Source organism: Balaenoptera acutorostrata, chromosome 8, assembly GCF_949987535.1.
Source record: "Balaenoptera acutorostrata chromosome 8, mBalAcu1.1, whole genome shotgun sequence".
Classification (NCBI taxonomy): Eukaryota; Metazoa; Chordata; class Mammalia; order Artiodactyla; family Balaenopteridae; genus Balaenoptera; species Balaenoptera acutorostrata.
Genome location: NC_080071.1, coordinates 55,030,841 through 55,053,864, shown reverse-complemented (window position 1 = coordinate 55,053,864; position 23,024 = coordinate 55,030,841). Strand labels below are relative to the sequence as shown.

Here is a 23,024-nt window from a genome sequence, read left to right as displayed (position 1 = left end):
TGTGGCTTTGGTCAGCTTGGTGGGCTTTTCTGCTCCGGATGTACGTGCACATGGGCACTACATGAACATCTGAAAAACTGTGCAAACAAATAACTAATCAGACCCAAAGTAGACCTTTTCCTGACCTGACTCAAAACTAAAATGCTGAGTTGCCAGGTTATTTGTGGCTACAAAAATATTATTGGCAATTAGTCTGGGGCTATCAAAGTCAGTTCCATCTGTAACTGAATTAGAGACCCACATCCTTTTCTCCAAGGAGATTGGTGTACCAAATCTGTCTTCGACGTTGGATAGTATTAAACAGGATTTCAGCCAATGAACAAAGTTTCTATTTGGAAAATGTCAAGGGTGATAAGCACGAAAGAGTAGTAATATCATTATTTTCTATCTAACCAACTTAATAATTGGACATGAATGGTGGGAAAATTTCTGCCAAACAAATACAAATGTTCTGTCCTGAGAAAGTGAGTTAGTTTTTTGAAACCTTAAAGGATTCAAAACAAATGCAAAACAAAATATTTCAGATGGTGGCAATTATAGGTGGAGAGTCCCATGGAAATGTGCATATGTTTCAGGATGGAAAAAAAAAAAAGGACCTGTTTCGGAATGGCCAAGATAATGCCAGCTATTCTTCCCCCTTGTGTGGCTGGTGTACTATCTAGAATTCGAAAATCATCATTTGAATTGGAATATCTGCTTTCATTCCTTCCCCAGCCCTGCAGGCTCGTGCAGGCTCACACTCTTCAGTCAGGATTGCAGTTCCTCTGCCCTGAATTCTTCAAGGTACCAAACTTTTCATGTCCCACCTCCAACACTGAGTCTGGTACAGAGCACTTGCTCACCAAGTGTGGATCATGGAATGAAAGCACAAACCTGCTGACACACGCCAGAATAAAGCATTCAGGGAGGTGACCCTGGCATCATCACCTCCACTGTCAGGCAAGAAGACAGAGGCTGATAGAGTTGAGATTTATCCAAGGTTGCATAGTCACGGACAGAGCCAAGACCTGAATTCACATCTCCTGGTCCTAGAATTATGTTCTTTCAACTGCAAAAGAAAACCAGCTTATGCATTTTTAAGCCTCTATTCAGTATCATAAAAGTAGATTTATTAATATTATAAAGGTTATTTTTCCATTCTGTATTTATTTATAACTTCTCTCATTTCCCAGATAATTCAAAGCAACTGATGAATGTACAATGAGAGAGAGAGAAAAGATTATGTACTGGGAAAATATACACCAGAATTATAATAGCTAACATTTCGTGAGTACTATGTGCCAGGAATTGTTCTAAGTGCTTTACATAGGTTGATTCATTTAATACACACAATGACTCTGTGAGGTAGGTACGACTGTTTTACAATTTTACAATCGTAGGAAATGAAACACAGAGAATTCCAGTAACTTTCTCAGGTCACAAAGCTAGTATGTGGTGAAGCCTGGCTATAAACCTAAGTAGTCGTGGCCTTCAGATCCCTGCTCAAGGGACTGAGCTAGCCCGCCTTCTAGGTATCCTTGAGGTCTGTACTTCTCCGACTTCTATCTTCAGATCCTTGCCCTGGGAAGCCATGCCCCTACATCTACCCTCACACATGGTTCTGAGAACCAAACTCTAGGCCCCTCTCTCAGACTTACTACACTTCCACTTTGATATGTACATATTTATTGAGATAAGCGTTTGATAAGATTTTTTTAGTTCTCAGGAGGAGGCTTGATCCATTGTAAGTCTAGGCTCAAATTTTGAGCTCCCTTATTTACTGGTCGTGTGATCTTGGGCAAGGCACCTATCTTCTTTGTGCCTCAGTTTCCTCATCTGTTGAATTTTGACAGTACTAGTAACTATCATATGTTTAGTGTGAGCATTCAATCTGACTGTGGCTGAAAAGCACTTAACACAGTACTTGGCACATAGTAATAATTGATACTAGCTATTATAATTAATTATAAGAAAATATAACATTTTTAGATCTTTATAGTTAGGCCCCAGTGTGGTCACTTTCTCAGAGAAGAATTGGAATCATCAGGATTAAGAAAATAAAATCAGGTCTAGATAATGTAACCACTAACTGTTTGCAGGTTAGTGTTAATTAAACCCAAGCTTTTGGTTCAATTGCCTGACTTAAATTTGGTAATTCCAGCTCATCCAGACTCAGGTATAATTTGTCTTTTGAATTTTTATATCTACAGGCTTTCTAGATTTGTTTATTGTGTTTAAAATTTTAAAGTATAGTGCTAATGATAGAAATTAGAAATTGTAGAAATGTATAAAGGGAAAAAAGTCATTTATAATCTCATCTTCTAACAAAGTTAAGAAATGGATAAATCATAATTCTCAGCTGTGGCACACTGTTGTCATGGGCTCAGGCATGGACATCTTTTATTTTGTTTATTCATTACTATATAACATAATGAATAGCAAAAGACCCCGTGCCCTGTCAGGAAGTAGAATGCTACCAGTAACTGACCTCTATCTACTTGTTTTTTCCCTGTTCCTCCTAACCCTGTGCCTCCCTGCCAGAGATAACTACTGTCCCACATTTTTGTGTTTATCACCACTCCTTTTCTTAGTTTCGTCATGCACACACATGCACATGTATACATATGTGTATCTAAATAATGTAATATTTTGTTTAGCTTGTTTTGGTATATTTATTAAGATTCATCCATGTTGGCTTATATGACTGAAGTCCACTCATTTAAAAATTTTATAATATTTTATCATGCACCTATACCACAATTTATTTATCCTTTCCTTTGTAATGGACATTGGGAGATATATTTCTTTCAGTCTTTAAAAAAGTATGTTTTTTAATGTTGTTATGATCAAATGCTGAACACAGTTTTGCTTCTGCCTTCTGCCCACCTCTGTACTTGTCATTATACTTAAGAATTTTCTCATTTTATTATAAATTTTAGAGACAGTAACATCTCTTTCAGTGGATATATCATAATTTACTTAACCATCTTGCTATTATCAGGCATTTAGGTTGTAGCTCATCTTGGCTAACATAATTACCATGTAAACAAATATTATTGAACATAAATATGTTTTGTGAATTTTGTGTTATGTCCTGAAAATGATTTTCAGAAGCAGAACCCCTGAGTCAAATACCCAAACTCATATGAAGCAATACATAAAGTATTTTAATTTATAGTAACAAGTTTTTTACACTTTTTTGTTGTTGCTCATATTGATAGTCCCATGCAGGCATTGAAAAGATACAAGTAAACAGAACAAGTGCTACTCAGCTAGGCAGCTGACTTTCCCAAAATGAAAAGCAAAGCAAATTACTAACTTTTGAATGCTATTAGAGGCTACAGTGTCCTAGAATAATGATTGTAATTGTAGATAAAACAGCTCACAGAAGTATGTGAAAAGGTGGTAGGTGGTGCAATGGAGGCTGGCAACATATGTGACTCAAAGGCTTTAACAAAATTGTTAGGCTTTAAGAAACAATCTCTCTTTGGAAAAATTATGAAACCATACTGTGAAACAAAAAAGTTATTATTCAACCATAGACCCTAGTTTGGACTCTACTAATTTGAAATTTATGGTAATGTTTAGAAAGTGTAGAGAATTTATGTTGCACCTTTTAGAAAATTTTTTTGGCGGGGGAGGAGACAGTGGAAAATTAATTGCTTAGGAAACTAGGTTTTCTGTAGTTTAAGGGGATATTTAATCTACTTGAAAATCTAAAGCACTTCCATGAAGCTTAATTTGCTGATACTGTCATTGTAAATGCATATGAGTCTATTTACCCTGAGAAGCAAAACTTAAATCAGTCTAATAAAATAACTCAAACTAATTCCTAACAGAGTGATAAAACTAAAACTGTAAAAAGATTCTAGCTTCTAACATTTTACTTCTTCATAATTGTTTTTTCTGAGATTAATCTCAATGGTTAAAAAAAAATACTAAATAGCTACTGGTTACTTCAAGAATATAATTGGTGCTTTTGAACTATCTGGTTCTATAATTTTCTCAACATTAGATATGTTTAAATGTCTAATCACAGGATAATTAATACTATGCTAAATTTCTACTGATCATATTGGTAGTTCTTTTTTTTTTTTTTTAATTTTATTTATTTATTTATTTATCCATTTATGGCTGTGTTGGGTCTTCGTTTCTGTGCGAGGGCCCCCTCTAGTTGCGGCAAGTGGGGGCCACTCCTCATCGCGGTGCACGGGCCTCTCACCACTGCGGCCTCTCTTGTTGTGGAGCACAGGCTCCAGACGCACAGGCTCAGTAGTTGTGGCCCACGGGCCCAGTCGCTCCGCGGCATGTGGGATCCTCCCAGACCAGGGCCCGAACCCGTGTCCCCTGAATTGACAGGCAGATTCTCAACCACTGCGCCACCAGGGAAGCCCCATATTGGTAGTTCTTTACAATTAAATCCAGTTTAATATAAAGTAATTTTTACATTTTTAAATTTGTCAGTATTGGATTTGAATTTTATTTTTTATTTTTTTTTTCTTTCAGCTCCAGAAATCCTGAACTATGATCCTATTACCACAGCAACAGACATGTGGTAAGATTTTGTTAATAACTTGAATGCCTTTATTAAAAGCTGGTTAGTATATATTCCAGGGTTCTTTGGTTCCAGAAGTAAATAATAAAGCTTTCTTTAAAAGATGTTATTCAAGTATCATTATTATGCCACAGGAAAACATTTACCTGTTCATTCTTTTTAATGACACTCTGGCTGTGAGCCAAAGGTACAGGAATAAATAGGAAAATCCCTTTCCTGGAGGAAGACTCCTTCTGGTAAAAGAACAAAATAGTCACAGTACTGTGTTACGTGTTCTATAAAAAAGATACAATGCTATTTAATAAGCATGGAGGAATTAGCAGACAAGTACCAGATGGGAGACATCTGGTCTAGGTCTAGGAGAACTAGGGAACGTATTTTGCTCAGCAGAAAAATGAGGTCAGAGCCATGCAAAAGTTTAGTTTTATGAGAGCATATTTCTCAGGTATTGTGAGTGTGTGTGGCTGACACAGAGAGAATGTCATAGAGTAGAACTGGCATTGATACTGGAACTTTAGTTGGGACCACAGTGGAAGACTGACTCCGTAAGGCCAAGTAGAAGAGTTTAGACTTATTCCCTGTGTTCCATGTTTGGGACTGCAATGGATTTGCCAAGAAAAAAGGGTCCTGTGGCTAAATAATCGGGTGAAATAGGTGCTCTATGTATTGCCTTTTTCTGGTTCCTGAACACAGGAATTGTCATTAACATATTTACGGTTCTAAGCATTTTGCAATTTAAAAAAAATCTGCCTGCCCAATATTGTGCTTTACCAAACCTGCAGACTCTGTTTGCATGGTCTCCTGTTTATGTCTCGCAGACCATTACTGTGTCATTGGACACCATTTGGGAAATGCTGCTCAGGGCAGCTTTGTGTACTTGATAACAGGTATATCTGTGCGAAGGGCAGACTATAGATATAATGATATATATTTAATACATCATATTTATAATTATATAACACACATGGGCATTCCCTCATATTATTTATCTGTGAGGCAAACTTTGAGATAACATAATTATTTCAGTTTTAGTAGTATACTATAGGAACTTTGAAAAGCAATTTAAAATCTGTAGTTTAACTGTACAAGTTTTGAGGACAGGAATATGTTGAGAATCAATTTGACTTTATATAGATGTTTTAAGATTAGCACACATTTTAAGCTCCCATCTTCTCCCTTATTTGTTTTTTCAGGAACGTTGGTATAATAACATATATGTTGTTAACTCATACATCCCCATTTGTGGGAGAAGATAATCAAGAAACATACCTCAATATTTCCCAAGTTAATGTAGATTATTCAGAAGAAACTTTTTCATCAGTTTCACAGCTGGCCACAGACTTCATCCAGAGCCTTTTAGTAAAAAATCCAGAGTAAGTAATAACATTAATTTGTTTAAATACTATTATAAAATGAAATATATATGACTATTAAGAAAGATATACTCTAAAACAGTATAAAATTAGTAGATGTATGCTCTCAAGTTTCAGGTAAAATAGGGAGAGAGGTGGTATGAGAGATCATTAAATAACAATCCATAAGTTCAAACATAGACAATACAAAATATGTAACAGGAAGTCTTGAACTGAAGAGAAGATTTGGGTTGTTTCTCTCTCAACCTGCTACTAATCCCAGAAATTCCCTAAAATAATTAGAAGTATAAGGTTTACAATACACATGGCTGCTTAAGATAAGACTTTGTTATGAATGATTTATAGTTAAATAACTACAGTTGTATAACAAGTCCAAATTACTGATTGTCAAATTTTTAAGGAGCAGATGCTCTTTGACCGCCTACTAAAGAAGGGACATGAAACTATGTCTTAAGACTCTTACCTCATTCGTTGGCAACTTCAAAGCAGGAAAAGAAAAAGCTGACCTCCCTTTTCTTTACCTGGATCAGCCCTATTTACTTTATATATTTATTTATTTGAATTTCATTGTATTTATTTTTTTATACAGCAGGTTCTTATTAGTTATCCATTTTATGCATATTAGTGTATATATGTCAATCCCAATCTCCTATTTACTTTAGAACGGCCTGGCTGTACATAACGCAGGAGCTGAGCTATCGTGCCCTGGGCTGGGATCCTGCTTGTGTCGCTTGTCAGGTCTTTTATCTCTGACAATTACTTAATCTCCTGGAGGACTCAGTTTCCTTATCTGTTTAAGAAAAAAACCCTCAGAGGTTTGTTCATTATTTTACTGGCTTAACGCAAGTCTGAACAAACTCTCACTGGCTCTATTTTGAACATGAATGGTTATTTATTAGAAATAGTAATAATACTATTTGTTTCTGGTTATAAACAGTTTTTATTTTCCTAAATATTTTTTCATCTAGATTCTAAAATTTCTATAGTGAGCACCTTAATTTTTATTATCAGAAAAAAATGAACAATAAAATCAAAGACTAAGGAAACCTACGTTCTGATAGTAATTGTGGGTGTGTTAAGGTTGGAGTTGAGTATAAACAGGTGTTTTCCTTCCTTTTGAAATATTGTGATATTTGACCATATTGCTTTCAAAAGCAAAAACAAAATTTAAAAACTAAAGATGTTGGATAAACGTCATTGAAGAATAGCCTTGGTTTTCAAGATTTAACAGTTAACTGCTTTTTAAGGACACAAAATAATAATAGAGATTATAAATTACATATATTTTCCTTCAAAGGGTTTGTAAACCCAGGAGTCTGTATAATTTTACTGATTTTTATTTGTGAGCCTAAAATATGTTCCCAGTTTTTTGACTAGATAGTGTCATCCGTAAGCTCCATGATAAATTGAATTTTCAGCACGTCAGAATTAAACTCTAGGTACTCCACTTTTCCTATTATTATTCCCTTCTGTACTATGAGTATGTGTTATTTTCATAATAAATAAAAAATAAGTCTATAATATATTGAACTGCAGACATTTCCAACCTGATTTTTGGTTCTCAATTTTCCCTTGGTGCTTTCATTCAAAGGAAAAGACCAACAGCCGAAATCTGCCTTTCTCATTCTTGGCTACAGCAGTGGGACTTTGGAAACTTGTTTCACCCTGAAGAAACTTCCAGTTCGTCTCAAAGTCAGGATCATACAATAAGGTCCTCTGAAGACAAGACTTCTAAACCCTCTTGTAATGGAACCTGCAGTGACCGAGAAGACAAAGAGAATATCCCAGAGGATAGCAGCACGGTGTCCAAAAGGTTCCGCTTTGATGACTCATTGCCCAATCCCCATGAACTTGTTTCAGATTTGCTCTGTTAGCACTTTTCTCTTTGACTCATTTGAACTGAATGTCGAATTTGAAATCCACTTCAGTGTGAGATTGTGGTTTATAGCTTCATATATGGCATGTTTATAGCTTCATATATGGCATGTTTATATTGTAAATGCACTTTAGCATAGAGGAATTTAGGGAAGTGTTTTAATGCTAAATTACTAGTTTCTAGCATAATTTCATTTCCTGTACTGAGATATCAACTCTCAAAGAAAATATTTAAATATGTGATAAAAAATAAAATTGTACATGTGAGTTTACATGTTAATGAAAGAATTCAAGTTCACATGGATTTTTTTAAATGTTTTTCATATCAGGAAAAGTAACTTGGGTTATATTATGGTTGATGTAAACTGACAAAATGAAGACATTTGAATTTAATAGATTCTCCAAGGTAAGTTCTATCCCATGCCTCTATTGACAAAATTTTGTTTAGGATAACAGTGTCAAGTTTAAATAAGAATATACACTATTTTATAGATGCTCAAGAGATATTTTACACTTGAAAATGTTTTTCAATCATGGATATTTTGAAACTGCATAAGATTTCCATTACATATGGTCTGCGATATGAGACAGGTCCTTTAACCAGAGCAGAGAGGAGGTTAGAAACTGGATTAGGGATATTCTGTACAAGTTGAAGCAGAGAAAAGAGCAGCATGGCATCATTTTTAACTCAAATGTCTTTTGCCCATTCTCAACATACGTCAGATTTAACAAGGTGTAAAAGATGGAGAATACAGGGTACAGAGGTGTAGAGGATTTTCATCCTCCAGAATCTCTAGGGTAGAAGATGCTTAGGTAAAACTGAGTATGCTCTGTTTTCAGTCAACCAAACATATTTATTAATTGAATGTAGAAGAAAGTGCTGACAGACTTATGCAACTTACAGAATTTTAGGTATCTTCTGAGTGTTAGAGTAGAAGCCAATCATTCAGAGTTCTAAAAGTATGCATAAAAAATATCATGGCACCGGTAGGACTATTAACACAGTGCCAGAGTCAGCAGTAGCAAGGTGGATATGCTCATAAAGCAGGATGCCATCAAGCTCTTCTAAAGTTCTTGTGTAAAATTCCTAGTGAGTGAGGAGGCTTAGCAGGAGATCTGCAGAGCGGCATTTAATGGTCTTTTGCTGGGGCCAGTGCAAGTAATAGTCCAGGGACAGCAGAATATTTGATGGGTGGCAGGTGACTATGTTTGGTCCTAATTGGCGGGGGGGCGGGGAAGATTGACTCCTTTTCGGGTAATCTTTGATGACTTTCCACCTGGAGACTATTAAAAACTCTGTTATGTTACCATGTTAAGATAACTGTAACTTCATGACCATGTTACTGTATCAAAAGAAATTAGGTTTTGTCAAAAGAAATCCTTGAGTTTTTTCCGTTTGAGTTATATATTACTCTAAAACCTTTGACTTCTTGAAACTTGGTAAGACTCCAAATTACTTAAAACTGTTTTTAATAACCGTCAGATCACTTTATTTGGGTAAATGAATTCCTTTTACATCCTCAGCATTTCTTAAAGGAAAAGTTATTTCTGCTCGTGTGTGTGTGTGCACATGTGTTTATGTATTTGTATAGGTGTATGTATATATGTATACATAGATGAAATATAGTCCATAGACAACTTTCTCTTAGAGATTCTTCCCTCTGGTATATTGTACTCAACTCAGGTGCCAAAGGAGCTCATCTTAAGACATGTAAATATACATTTAACTTCTTTAAGAAGTAGTTTATCGGTTCAATAAACTAGTCATTGCGGAAGCTAAATTGGGCTTTCGTGTATCTAAAACTGATGAGTTTTTTCTAAATTGTTGTTGCCCATTTATTTGCCTTCAGTATTAAGCTAATGCAGGTAAAGCTTAGTAAGTAAGTCATTGGAGAAAGAGGAAATTGTTATTTTGACAGAAGACCATATTATATTTTTAACTTTCCAGAGGAATTATGCCATACTAAAAAGCAAAAATCAAGAAATGTTCGAATTTCGAATTATAAACTGTTTCTTAAAAAAATATTTTATACGAGTTTTCTTTTATTCTGAGAAATCTTTAAATAGTTTAGCTCCTTCCCCGTAGTTAATAGAATACACAGGGTTGTAAATTTCCATACCTTTTTTCCTACCAATTTTTATTGTAAAAAAGCAACTAGTAGGTTATGCAAACAGTATAAAAATTCTGTTTTTTCATAAAGGTGAATTTAAATATTTTCTCTGATTGAAATATGAAAATAAACCTATTTTTAGAGAGAACTTATTAACAAGTAACTCAATTCTTATTTTTTTCCTCCCAAGATTGAAAACCAAGAGGTGAATAGATGTCAGTAACACATCTGAAGATTAATGTTAAATTGTGGTGAGTTTATAAAGTTTAATTTGCTTTTCAGATAGGAGCCCTGGATAGATGGGATTAAAAAGATGAGGTATAGGTGACAATCATAAGTGTCATTTTAACTTTTTTCCCCCACAGTAAAGTTAACCTAACTCTAAGCAGTAAAATTATAATGACACTTTAAAGAAGTAAGCAGTACCTGTTCTCCAGTCTGTAATGAGATGAGGCACCTGTGCCAGAATATAAATCAACACATTGCTTCCTTTATCAAGAAAGTCTTGTTATAAAAAAAAAGTCGGCCAATTAGTAACATAATAGATTTTCATTCTGGCACAAGTTCTTTCTTTCATTTTGGATGAGTCACGAATCGTTCATAGACCATATTTTGAATAGCCTTGCTTTAAGCAACATTTATAACTGTTGGCATTTTATAACTGTTTACATTTCCTCTGTTTATTTTTGAATTTTCAGTTTGATATCTGACTTGGAAACTTGTCCTTATTCATTGTTGTGTAAACAAGTGTACTTTAATTTCATACTGTATCAAAGTTAAGTTATCTGACTTCCAATTTGGGGAATTATTATCAGTTTATAATTTTATAAAAGTTTAAAGAACTTTAAACTCAAGTATAAATTTCACACAAATTACAACGGCTGTCCGTCTTAACTTCTATTCAATAATCATGTTGCTTAAGGCATATTGACCTACATTGTTATGAATACTCTAGTAAAAAAAAAAATTACATCTACTTAATGATCCTTTTGGTTAAGGATTAAAAAGCACTTTTTTACATTTGTGGTTGTCTTTTGTTTTAAAGTATTTCTAAATTTGTTACCTCCTTGCCTGGAGGCTCTCTAGCCTTTGACACACGTCATCTTCGAACTCCCTTTCCAATACAGGTATGTTTATTAGATCCTTTCTGCTGGATAAAACACAAATTTGGAAACAGGAAGCTCTGCTCACTTCTTGTAAGTAATAATAGCTACTTTTAGAAAATGTCAATGCATCGCAGTGCACTGTGTGTTGCATAAAGATGAATAAAATCACCATGTAAGAAGCATGAAGTGTGATGAGAGAGAAATGGTGTGCAGACTTAACAGTTGAATTTGTAGGAAGGAGACATTGATAAAAAGTTGGAACTTTTTCTCAATTGTGAGCACTTTTCTTTCAGGTTCCATATCTTATTTTTCTGGCACATAGGCACTCCCCAATTTTTTTTTTTCTTCTCTGTTTTTTTTGAATTTTATTTATTTTTTTATACAGTAGGTCTTTATTAGTCATCAGTTTTATACACATCAGTGTATCCCAATCGCCCAATTCATCACACCACCACCACCCCACCCCCCACATTCCACCCTTGGTGTCCATACGTTTGTTCTCTACATCTGTGTCTCAATTTCTGCCCTGCAAACCGGTTCATCTGTACAATTTTTCTAGGTTCCACATATATGCGTTAATATACGATATTTGTTTTTCTCTTTCTGACTTACTTCACTCTGTAGAACAGTCTCTAGATCCATCCAAGTCTCTACCAATGACCCAATTTCGTTCCTTTTTATGGCTGAGTAATATTCCATTGTATATCTATATATCACATCTTCTTTAACCATTTGTCTGTCGATGGGCATTTAGGTTGCTTCCATGACCTGGCTATTGTAAATAGTGCTGCAGTGAACATTAGGGTGCATGTGTCTTTTTGAATTATGGTTTTCTCTGGGTATATGCCCAGTAGTGGAATTGCTGGTAATTCTATTTTTAGCTTTTTAAGGAACGTCCATACTGTTCTCCATAGTGGCTGTATCAATTTACATTCCCACCAACAGTGCAAGAGGGTTCCCTTTTCTCCACACCCTCTCCAGCATTTATTATTTGTAGATTTTTTGATGATGGCCATTCTGACTGGTGTGAGGTGATACCTCATTGTAGTTTTGATTTGTATTTCTCTAATGATTAGTGATGTTGAGCATCCTTTCATGTGTTTATTGGCAATCTGTATATCTTCTTGGGAGAAATGTCTATTTAGGTCTTCTGCCCATTTTTGGATTGGGTTGTTTGTTTTTTTCATATTGAGCTGCATGAGCTGTTTGTATATTTTGGAGATTAATCCTTTGTCCGCTGATTCGTTTGCAAATATTTTCTCCCATTCTGAGGGTTGTCTTTTCGTCTTGTTTATGGTTTCCTTTGCTGTGCAAAAGCTTTGAAGTTTCATTAGGTCCCATTTGTTTATTTTTGTTTTTTTTTCCATTACTCTAGGAGGTGTATCAAAAAAGACCTTGCTGTGATTTATGTCAAAGAGTGTTCTTCCTATGTTTTCCTCTAAGAGTTTTATAGTGTCCGGTCTTACATTTAGGTCTCTAATCCATTTTGAGTTTATTTTTGTGTATGGTGTTAGGGAGTGTTCTAATTTCATTCTTTTACATGTAGCTGTCCAGTTTTCCCAGCACCACTTATTGAAGAGACTGTCTTTTCTCCATTGTATATCCTTGCCTCCTTTGTCATAGATTAATCGAACATAGGTGTGTGGGTTTATCTCTGGGCTTTCTATCTTGTTCCATTGATCTATATTTCTGTTTTTGTGCCAATACCATATTGTCTTGATTACTGTAGCTTTGTAGTATAGTCTGAAGTCAGGGAGTCTGATTCCTCCAGCTCCGTTTTTTTCCCTCAAGACTGCTTTGGCTATTCGGGGTCTTTTGTGTCTCCATACAAATTTTAAGATTTTTTTGTTCTAGTTCCGTAAAAAATGCCATTGGTAATTTGATAGGGATTGCATTGAATCTGTAGATTGCTTTGGGTAATATAGTCATTTTCACAATATTGATTCTTCCAATCCAAGTACATGGTATATCTCTCCATCTGTTGGTATCATCTTTAATTTCTTTCATCAGTGTCTTATAGTTTCCTGCATACAGGTCTTTTGTCTCCCTAGGTAGGTTTATTCCTAGGTATTTTATTCTTTTTCTTGCAATGGTAAATGGGAGTGTTTCCTTAATTTCTCTTTCAGATTTTTCGTCATTAGTGTATAGAAATGCAAGAGATTTCTGTGCATTAATTTTGTATCCTGCAGCTTTACCAAACTCACTGATTAGCTCTAGTAGTTTTCTGGTGGCATTTTTAGGATTCTCTATGTATAGTATCATGTCATCTGCAAACAGTGACAGCTTTACTTCTTCTTTTCCAATTTGTATTCCTTTTATTTCTTTTTCTTCTCTGATTGCCATGGCTAGGACTTCCAAAACTATGTTGAATAATAGTGGTGAGAGTGGACATCCTTGTCTCGTTCCTGATATTAGAGGAAGTGCTTTCAGTTTTTCACCATTGAGAATGATGTTTGCTGTGGGTTTGTCATATATGGCCTTTATTATGTTGAGGTGGGTTCCCTCTATGCCCACTTTCTGGAGAGTTTTTATCATAAATGGGTGTTGAATTTTGACAAAAGCTTTTTCTGCATCTATTGAGATGATCATATGGTTTTTATTCTTCAATTTGTGAATATGGTTTATCATATGGATTGATTTACGTATATTGAAGAATCCTTGCATCCCTGGGATAAATCCCACTTGATTGTGGTGTATGATCCTTTTAATGTGTTGTTGGATTCTGTTTGCTAGTATTTTGTTGAGGATTTTTGCATCTATATTCATCAGTGATATTGGTCTGTAATTTTCTTTTTTTGTAGTGTCTTTGTCTGGTTTTGGTATCAGGGTGATGGTGTCCTCATAGAATGAGTTTGGGAGTGTTCCTTCCTCTGCAGTTTTTTGGAAGAGTTTGAGAAGGATGGGTGTTAGCTCTTCTCTAAATGTTTGATAGAATTCACCTGTGAAGCCATCTGGTCCTGGACTTGTGTTTGTTGGAAGATTTTTAATCACAGTTTCAATTTCATTACTTGTGATTGGTCTGTTCATATTTTCTGTTTCTTCCTGGTTCAGTCTTGGAAGGTTATATACCTTTCTAAGAATTTGTCCATTTCTTCGAGGTTGTCCATTTTATTGGCATAGAGTTGCTTGTAGTAGTCTCTTAGGATGCTTTGTATTTCTGCGGTGTCGTAACTTCTTCTTTTTCATTTCTAATTTTATTGATTTGAGTCCTCTCCCTCTTTTTCTTGATAAGTCTGGCTAATGGTTTATCAATTTTGTTTATCTTCTCAAAAAACCAGCTTTTAGTTTTATTGATCTTTGCTATTGTTTTCTTTGTCTCTATTTCATTTATTTCTGCTCTGATCTTTATGATTTCTTTCCTTCTGCTAACTTTGGGTTTTGTTTGTTCTTCTTTCTCTAGTTCCTTTAGGTGTAAGGTTAGATTGTTTATTTGAGATTTTTCTTGTTTCTTGAGGTAAGCTTGTTGTATAGCTATAAACTTCCCTCTTAGAACTGCTTTTGCTGCATCCCATAGGTTTTGGATCGTCGTGTTTTCATTGTCATTTGTCTCTAGGTATTTTTTGATTTCCTCTTTGATTTTTTCAGTGATCTCTTGGTTATTTAGTAACGTATTGTTTAGTCTCCATGTGCTTGTGTTTTTTACTGTTTTTTCCCTGTAATTCATTTCTAATCTCATAGCGTTGTGATCAGAGAAGATGCTTGATATGATTTCAATTTTCTTTAATTTAATGAGGCTTGATTTGTGACCCAAGATGTGATGTATCCTGGAGAATGTTCCGTGCGCACTTGAGAAGAAAGTGTGATCTTCTGTTTTTGGATGGAATGTCCTATAAATATCAATTAAATCTATCTGGTCTATTGTGTCATTTAAAGCTTCTGTTTCCTTATTTATTTTCATTTTGGATGCTCTGTCCATTGGTGTAGGTGAGGTGTTAAAGTCCCCCACTATTATTGTGTTACTGTCGATTTCCTCTTTTATAGCTGTTAGCAGTTGCCTTATGTATTGAGGTGCTCCTATGTTGGGTGCATATATATTTATAATTATTAAAGTCTATTTTATGTAATATGAGCATTGCTACTCCAGCTTTCTTTTGATTTCCATTTGCATGCAATATCTTTTTCCATCCCCTCACTTTCAGTCTGTATGTGTCCCTAGGTCTGAAGTGGGTCTCTTGTAGACAGCATATAGATGGGTCTTGTTTTTTTATCCATACAGCAAGCCTGTATCTTTTGGTTGGAACATTTAATCCATTCACGTTTAAGGTAATTATTGATATGTATGTTCCTATGACCATTTTCTTAATTGTTCTGGGTTTCTTTTTGTAGGTCCTTTTCTTCTCTTGTGTTTCCCACTTAGAGAAGTTCCTTTAGCATTTGTTGTAGGGTTGGTTTGGTGGTGCTGAATTCTCTTAGCTTTTGCTTGTCTGTAAAGCTTTTGATTTCTCCATCGAATCTGAATGAGATCCTTGCCGGGTAGAGTAATCTTGGCTGTAGGTTCTTCCCTTTCATCACTTTAAGTATATCATGCCACTCCCTTCTGGCTTGTAGAGTTTCTGCTGAGAAATCAGCTGTTAAGCTTATGGGAGTTCCCTTGTATGTTATTTGTCATTTTTCCCTTGCTGCTTTCAATAATTTTTCTTTGTGTTTAATTTTTGCAAGTTTGATTACTATGTGTCTCAGCGTGTTTCTCTTTGGGTTTATCCTGTATGGGACTCTCTGTGCTTCCTGGACTTGGGTGGCTATTTCCTTTCCCATGTTAGGGAAGTTTTCGACTATAATCTCTTCAAACATTTTCTCTGGTCCTTTCTCTCTCTCTTCTCCTTCTGGGACCCCTATGATGCGAATCTTGTTGCATTTAATGTTGTCCCAGAAGTCTCTTAGGCTGTCTTCATTTCTTTTCATTCTTTTTTCTTTATTCTGTTCCATAGGAGTGAATTCCACCATTCTGTCTTCCAGGTCACTTATCTGTTCTTCTGCCTCAGTTATTCTGCTATTGATTCCTTCTAGTGTAGTTTTCATTTCAGTTATTGTATTGCTCATCTCTGTTTGTTTGTTGTTTAATTCTTCTAGGTCTTTGTTAAACATTTCTTGCATTTTCTCGATCTTTGCCTCCATTCTTATTCCGAGGTCCTGGATCATCTTCACCATCATTATTCTGAATTCTTTTTCTAGAAGGTTGCCTATCTCCACTTCATTTAGTTGTTTTTCTGGGGTTTTATCTTGTTCCTTTTTCTGGTACATAGCCCTCTGCTTTTTCATCTTGTCTATCTTTCTTTCACTCCCCAATTTTTCTCTTTAGCCTGTTTTCCTCCTAGACACTGAAGTTACATGTATTATCTTTATTTGGATGTAAGTATCCTCAAATGTAAAACAGCTCTAAGTAAAATGATGATCATATTCTCCCTTTCTTTATTACCTCCTCACCCAAATTTCCTGGATTCATGTTATCTCCCTTAGTTAACACAGCACTATTTACCCATACTTCACAGCTGGAAACCTCTGGGTGTCATTCTAAATATTTTATTTCCTTACTGCACGTCTGTCTGTTAATTATTAATTTCTATCGATATTTCTTTATATATTTTAGAGTCATTTCCTCTCGATTCTTACTGGTACACATTCTTTCGTTTATATCTGTATTGTCTAGATCATCCAGAAAAGTGTCAGCAACCTTTTTCTATAAAGAACCAGTTGCTAAATATTTTAAAAGCTTTGCAGGCCAGACAGTGCCTTGTCACAACTACTTAATTCTGCTCTTGGAGTATGAAATACGCAACGGAATGGGTGCTGTTTCCACCATCTTGTAACTATGAAGGAACTGACAAGGGAGTCCTGGAGATACTGGCCCTGACTTTATTGTCCCACTGAAGCCACTGAAGCAGTGGCAGCAGTCATCTCCTTGACTTTTCAGTGTGTGATTTTTTAAAATGTCCTATTTGTTTAATCCACTCTCTTTTGGGTTTTCTGTTATTTGCAGCTAAAAGCATGTTAATTGATACAATCATCAACATTTTCCAAACTCAAGTTTCTCATAATGTTATTAGGTGTGTGGCAAAGAAAGAAAGCATGTATACCCATTTATGTTTTAGAAACACTGCGTTCAACAGTGTTAGACATGTATTTTTATGGCAGGATTGCTTGGGGACTTTACACTGGGAACCTCCTAGTGAGGAACCTAATGTGTATTATAACTACTTTTTTTTTTTTTATAACTTCTTTGACCAAGCTAACATCTCTCTGGATAGTTATCCATGGACACTTACTTGGAAAACATTGTACTAGATGCCAAAGCAATATAGGCCAAAGATCTTTAAAGATCTGGCTTATCCAGGAATAGAATTCAAGTTATTTTGTGCGAACCAGCTCTTATATTGGAGAAGGAATTTGAAAGAGCATCTTCCTAATTCTTGATCCAAGTAAGACCATTTTCACTAACCTTCTTTTTAGCACTGTGAGCTTTGCACCTTTATTAAAAATCATCATTAGGTTCTGATACAACACACTCTGATTCTCAGTATCTTTGAAACCAGGTAGACTTATGTAGAGGCCTTCCTGGTGGCAGAACCCCCAGTGTGGCCCTTGCTTACTGGTGATTAGTGAAGAAAAACTGTGGAAATACACTGTGGCTTCCCAGGCCATCCATGAGTAGAGAGAGAAAGAAACAAGCCCCAGCAGTTGATGACTGGCAAAGCTAAGGAGTGCAGAAACAAAGATAGAGCAGTCAGGTAGAGAAAAAAACCATAACTTAATAAATCAGCCCCAAGTACTCCCAGTTCTCCTCAAAGGCAAAGATAAGGTCTAATGCAGTCAGTTTTTCTGCAGAAACCATACCCTAACCAGACAGAGAGTGGTGATAAGCATGTAGCTCCCCAATTGGCTAGAGCCTGAAAATTGATAATGTTAACCCCTATGACCTCATCTGGCTACCTTACCACCCACCATCAGAAAATTGTACAGGAGCTGATTATGTTCCCCACAACCGTCTCCCTCACTTTGTCTTTAAAAATGCTTCCTCAATAGCTATTGGGGAGTTTGGGTCTTTTGAGCATTAGCTGCCTGTGCTACTTGCTTGGTTCCTTGCAATAAACACTGTACTTTCCTTCAGCACAATTTGGTGTCCATAGATTGGCTTTGCTGTGCGTCAGGCCAGCAGACCCGAGTTTGGTTTGGCAACACCTTGAAGGTGTTTTCTTGATTGGAAGTCATTAGTATGGCTTTCTGCTGAGGACTCTTAGCCTGGCCATGCCTTGCTTGGCTTCCAGGACCAGCAGTCTGCACTCTCACTGCTCCTTCATCTCTATCAATTTAACTCATTTGTAATATATTCCTCACCTAAAGAAAAAGGCCTTATATTAGCTGTCTCCCCAGAAACACAGCCAGTAGTATACAGATATATATATAAGAGGAGACTTATTATAGAAAATGGCTCATGTGATTTTGGATGCTGAGAGCCTCCACCATCTGCATCTGTGAGCTGAAGAACTAGGAAAGCTCATGGTATAATTCCAGTCCACATCTGAAGGCCTGAAAACCAGAGGAGCTGATAGTATAAATCCCAGTCCAAGTCTGAAGCCCAGAAAACCAGGAGGGTCAATGTTGAGGGCAGGAGAAGATGGATATCCCAGCTCAAGCAAAGAGAGCAAACTATCCCTTCCTCTGCCTTTTTGTTTTATTCAGGCCCTCGACTGATTAGATGATGCTCACCTCCATTGGTAAGGGTGATTTTTAGTCAATCTACCAATTCAAATGCTAATCTCTTCCTGAAACATCCTCATAGACACACCCAGAAATAATGTTTTATCAGCTATCTGGGCATCCCTTAGCCCTGTCAAGTTGACACATGAAATTAACCATCATGGTTCTTTCCATATCTTCTGAATTCTTTCTTATTCATCAAAGCCTTCCTATAAGAATAGAAAAGTTCCAGCATTTTCCCATATACGTAGTTTCCTCACTACACATACACACACACACACACACAATTTCCTATCTTATTATTATATAGAAAAGTAAAAGTTTTACTTACAGAAAGCAAAAAGGTCTTCTAGCTTATTGAAATAGATTAAGTCCTTTCCTCTAAATATATTACTAAGGAGACTGTTCAACAATCTCTCTAATGCACAAGGGTAGGTGCAAGTGTAGTCAGTATCAGATGAATAATCTCTCATATTTAGGTCCTATGCCAACTGTATGCTGTGGTCAACTTTCAGAATAAGCAAAAAAAGGGATTGTTTTATAATTAGTTGGAAGGATTCCGCCCTCTGTGGTTCACCACTGGAATTTAAATTTAGTGATTGTAATACCCCTTTTGAAAGGCCAAAAGAAAGATATGTACTAATTATACCAATATTTCTAGCCAGATGGTAAAATGCAAGTGGGTCACCAATTAAAGATACAATTGTAGGTTGTAGAGTCACTCTGGTTATACTGAATAGTAAACAAATGAGTGCAAAATGTATGTGGAGAAAATTATAAGATAGTATTATTGAACAAAGAAAACAATAGATTCCCCATGTCACAGAAGGCATATCACAGACTTATTTTCCCCTATAGATTAATCATCATGAATAAATTTATGAGGCTTTCCTGATTATAACTGAATAATTAACTGCCTATATAGTCATACAAAATCAAATTTTAGAGATGAAACATTGAGATTTATTTGTTTCTTCCTTTGAAAGATGTTGTTAGCCCAATTTATTAAGAACGTGATTGGTTTTTAAATTGGGATTTGCACAAAAAGGCTTCTGAAATAAATGAATATTTAAGTAATCACAGACTAAAGACCATTGAAAACAAGTTATAAAGGGAGAAAAAGAGCTGTGCCGTTTAGTTAGAGGCCTTTTTGGCCGCTTTAACCTGCACGAACATCAATTACTTCTTTCTTTGACAAAACAGCAGTAATCAGCTGTTTGCTTCTTTGATTAGTTCTGGTCCTAATTCATTTAATACTAATGATTAAGCATGGGATACTGCAAATAAACCTGTCTCCTTTCTTCCCAGAAATAGAATAATCACAATGGCCAATGGCTGAGGCCACTTATATCATTAAATTTGTACGAGATTTAATTACTTTGGCTTTGCCCCCGTGTCCCAAACAACAGGCACAAATAGTCCCACAACATTGTATCTAATTATCAGTTTAATTTTGGGAGGTCTTTAGGGTATGTGTTTATAGAATGGGTGTGTGTGTCTGTATAAAAAATATCGCCTGTGGGTATGTCTATTCAGAGACATGTAAGATATAAATTAAAGGAGGAAGAATGCAGTGTACTAAGCCCCACTATGAATCAGGAATTATATTTGTCTCTATTTTTCATGCTGTTTTCATTGAATCTTCACAACTCTGCAAATTGAATACAGTTGGCCCTCTGTATCCACTGGTTCTGCATCCATGGGTGCAACCAACAGCTGTTGGAAAATATTTGAAAAAAAATTCCAGAAATTTCCCAAAAGCACAATTTGAATTTGTGTTGTGACAATTGTATTAGGTATTACAAGTAATCTAGAGATGATTTAAAGTATACTGGAGGCTGTGTATAGGTTATATGCATATATGACATTTTTTATAGGGTCTCGGCCATCTGCAGATTTTGCTGTTCTCAGGGTTCCTAGAACCAATCCTTCATGGATACTGAGGGTTGACTGTATTATCTTCATTTTGTAGGTGAGGAAACTGAGTCTCAAAAAAGTTAAGCAGGGACTTCCCTGGAGGTCCAGTGGTTAAGACTCTGTACTTCCAATGCAGGGGGCGAGGGTTCGATTCCTGGTCAGGGAACTAAGATCCCACGTGCTGCACGGTGGGAACAAAAAAAAAAAAGGTTAAGCAATTTTTCAAAGTTACCTAATTACCATATGTGGGGATTTGAGCTCAAGTTTACCTGGCTTCAAATGCCTTCTTTGCCCTTTCTATCACAACAGATTTGAATTAAATTTTCCAGGATTAAATTTTACAAAACAGGAGAAAGTGATTAGAATCTGTATTATTTAAGAAAATGTTTGGGTTATATTTTAATTTATACATGCTTGATTAAAAACTAAAAATGTATCATAAAGTCAATTAAAGTTAGGACTGAATCATCTAAATGGCAATATTTACGGCATTACAGAATGTAGTGTTGCTAAATAGGAAAGAGAGACATGAATAATTCACTAGTGTTTCCTAGTTAGCCATTTGTACTATGCAAATAGGTATTGTACAGAGTACCTGTATTCACACACAATTTGTTATACGTGGAACAGAAATTGGTATAAAATTTCAAAATTCTTTATCTAGAACATCTGAGAAACCTCTTGTTAAGTAGCCTTCCTAAGAAGACCTTCTTCAGGCAGAATGGGCTCTGAGGCATCAAATGCCTGATTCATTCAAGGAACGAAAAGATCTCCAGAGAGAGGTGAGACAAGGGGCTGGAGAGGTGGGCAGAGGCCTTGTCAACCAGTTTGGCTTTTACATTAAGGTCATGGGATGCCAGTGAAGAGTTTTAAATGAGAGTTTCACATAATTGTCATTTGTGTTTTTCATTGTTTGGACACTGTGTGGAGGCAATCTGAAAGGGGGTAAATCTGAAGGCTGAGACCCACCTAGGAGGATTATTTCAGTCGTCCTGGCAAGAGGTGGTGGTGGCTGAGGAAGCTGAGAGAAAGGGACGGATTCAAGTGAGATTTGAGAGAACTGATAGAGTTCCCTAATTTCCTGGGCGTGTAAGATGATGGAGCATATAAAGGATGATTCTCAAGTTGTTCTTTTGAGTAACCATTTCAGTGGTTGTCAATTTAGTAATATAGGGAACAGCAGAGGAGGGGCATGTTTGAGAGAAAGACGAGTTCACCTGTGATGTGTTGTCTGTGATGCTGGCTTTTGGTTATGTGGATTTGGCTCAATGGTGTGGCCAGCCTTGAAGCTACAAATCAAGGTGGGTTGCCCTGCCAGAGCAATGGTAGGTAAAACCTGTCTCTACTTCTGTAAGCACCTCATTTCCTTCTTTCCTCTCTGCCCCCTTCCCAGTTCCTTTAAGGCTTTGTACTCAGGTTCTGTCGCTCTTATGAAAATCTTGTCTCAGAGAGCATCTGAAATATATTCATGCAAAAGTGAAAATGACTAATATAAGCTTTAAAAGTCACCCCTAGAGGCAGATTATATTTTCTGAAAAATAACCACAGAAATATTTATGATCCCTCATGTTCTTCCACAGCCTGGCCCCTCCCCTGGCCGCGTCCCCGCTGTGTGACTGCACAAATAGGTGTCATTTGTGGGCTGTCCAAGATGCCTGTGAAAACTAAACAAATACACAAATGCCATCTAAGTTAAACTGGCTAGACAACATTTATTCTTAGAATGGTTAGAAATGGAAATAACCTCACTGTATGTGAGATTTATAGAGCGTTTTTGTCAAAATGATAGCAAATGTAAATAAATTTTATTCCAGTTTCTGGATACAGAACGTTCACATTCACTTTGAACTTAAAGTAAACCCTCTGTGAATTAGATTAATTCCTCTCAAAAATAATTCTTTACTTTCACTCAGGACGCATAGTCTAAACCCAGTTCTTAAAAAGGCAGGCATTTATAAGTCAACCGTCTGAAACCTGGCTAGAAACTTTAGTAATTATCTCCTGTGGCTGTAAGAACATCTCAAACACATTTAAAGAAATTTGATACCAAACGGTGCTTTGCAGCCAGGAAAACTGTCTTGCCAAGAACATGGTGGGTCCTTATTGATACATTTTAACTATGAAAAATGAACCAATGTCTGAACATTTCCCACAATGTTCTGAGTACTCTTTTTAAATAACAGCTTTATTGAAACATAATTTGCATACCAAATAGTTCACCTATTTAAAGTGTACAATTCAGTGGTTTTTAATATATTTGCAGAATTGTACAACCATCACCACTATCTAATTCCAGAACATTTTCATCTCCCCACAAAGAAAACCCAAACTTCTCAGCTCTAGGCAACCACTAAACTACTTGTGTCTCCATGGTTTTGCCTAGTCTATACATTTCTTATAAATGGAATCATAA

General features: G+C 36.0%; 1 protein-coding gene across 1 annotated transcript; it reads left to right on the top strand.

The window, feature by feature from the left end:
- Positions 1-4,466: 4,466 nt before the first annotated feature.
- On the top strand, positions 4,467-10,913 carry LOC130708755 (serine/threonine-protein kinase 17B-like). Its single transcript, XM_057551909.1, has 3 exons — positions 4,467-4,534; positions 5,728-5,907; positions 7,499-10,913. Exons 1-3 carry the CDS (start codon positions 4,530-4,532, stop codon positions 7,779-7,781), a joined length of 468 nt encoding a protein of 155 aa, XP_057407892.1. The 5' UTR covers positions 4,467-4,529; the 3' UTR covers positions 7,782-10,913.
- The last annotated feature ends 12,111 nt before the right edge of the window (positions 10,914-23,024 follow it).

What these genes read in the sequence shown, in the direction of transcription:
- LOC130708755 (XM_057551909.1), top strand. An exon ending in CTTTTAGTAAAAAATCCAGA is followed by an intron (nt 5,908 to 7,498) that starts GTAAGTAATAAC and finishes TTTCATTCAAAG; the next exon opens with GAAAAGACCAACAGCCGAAA.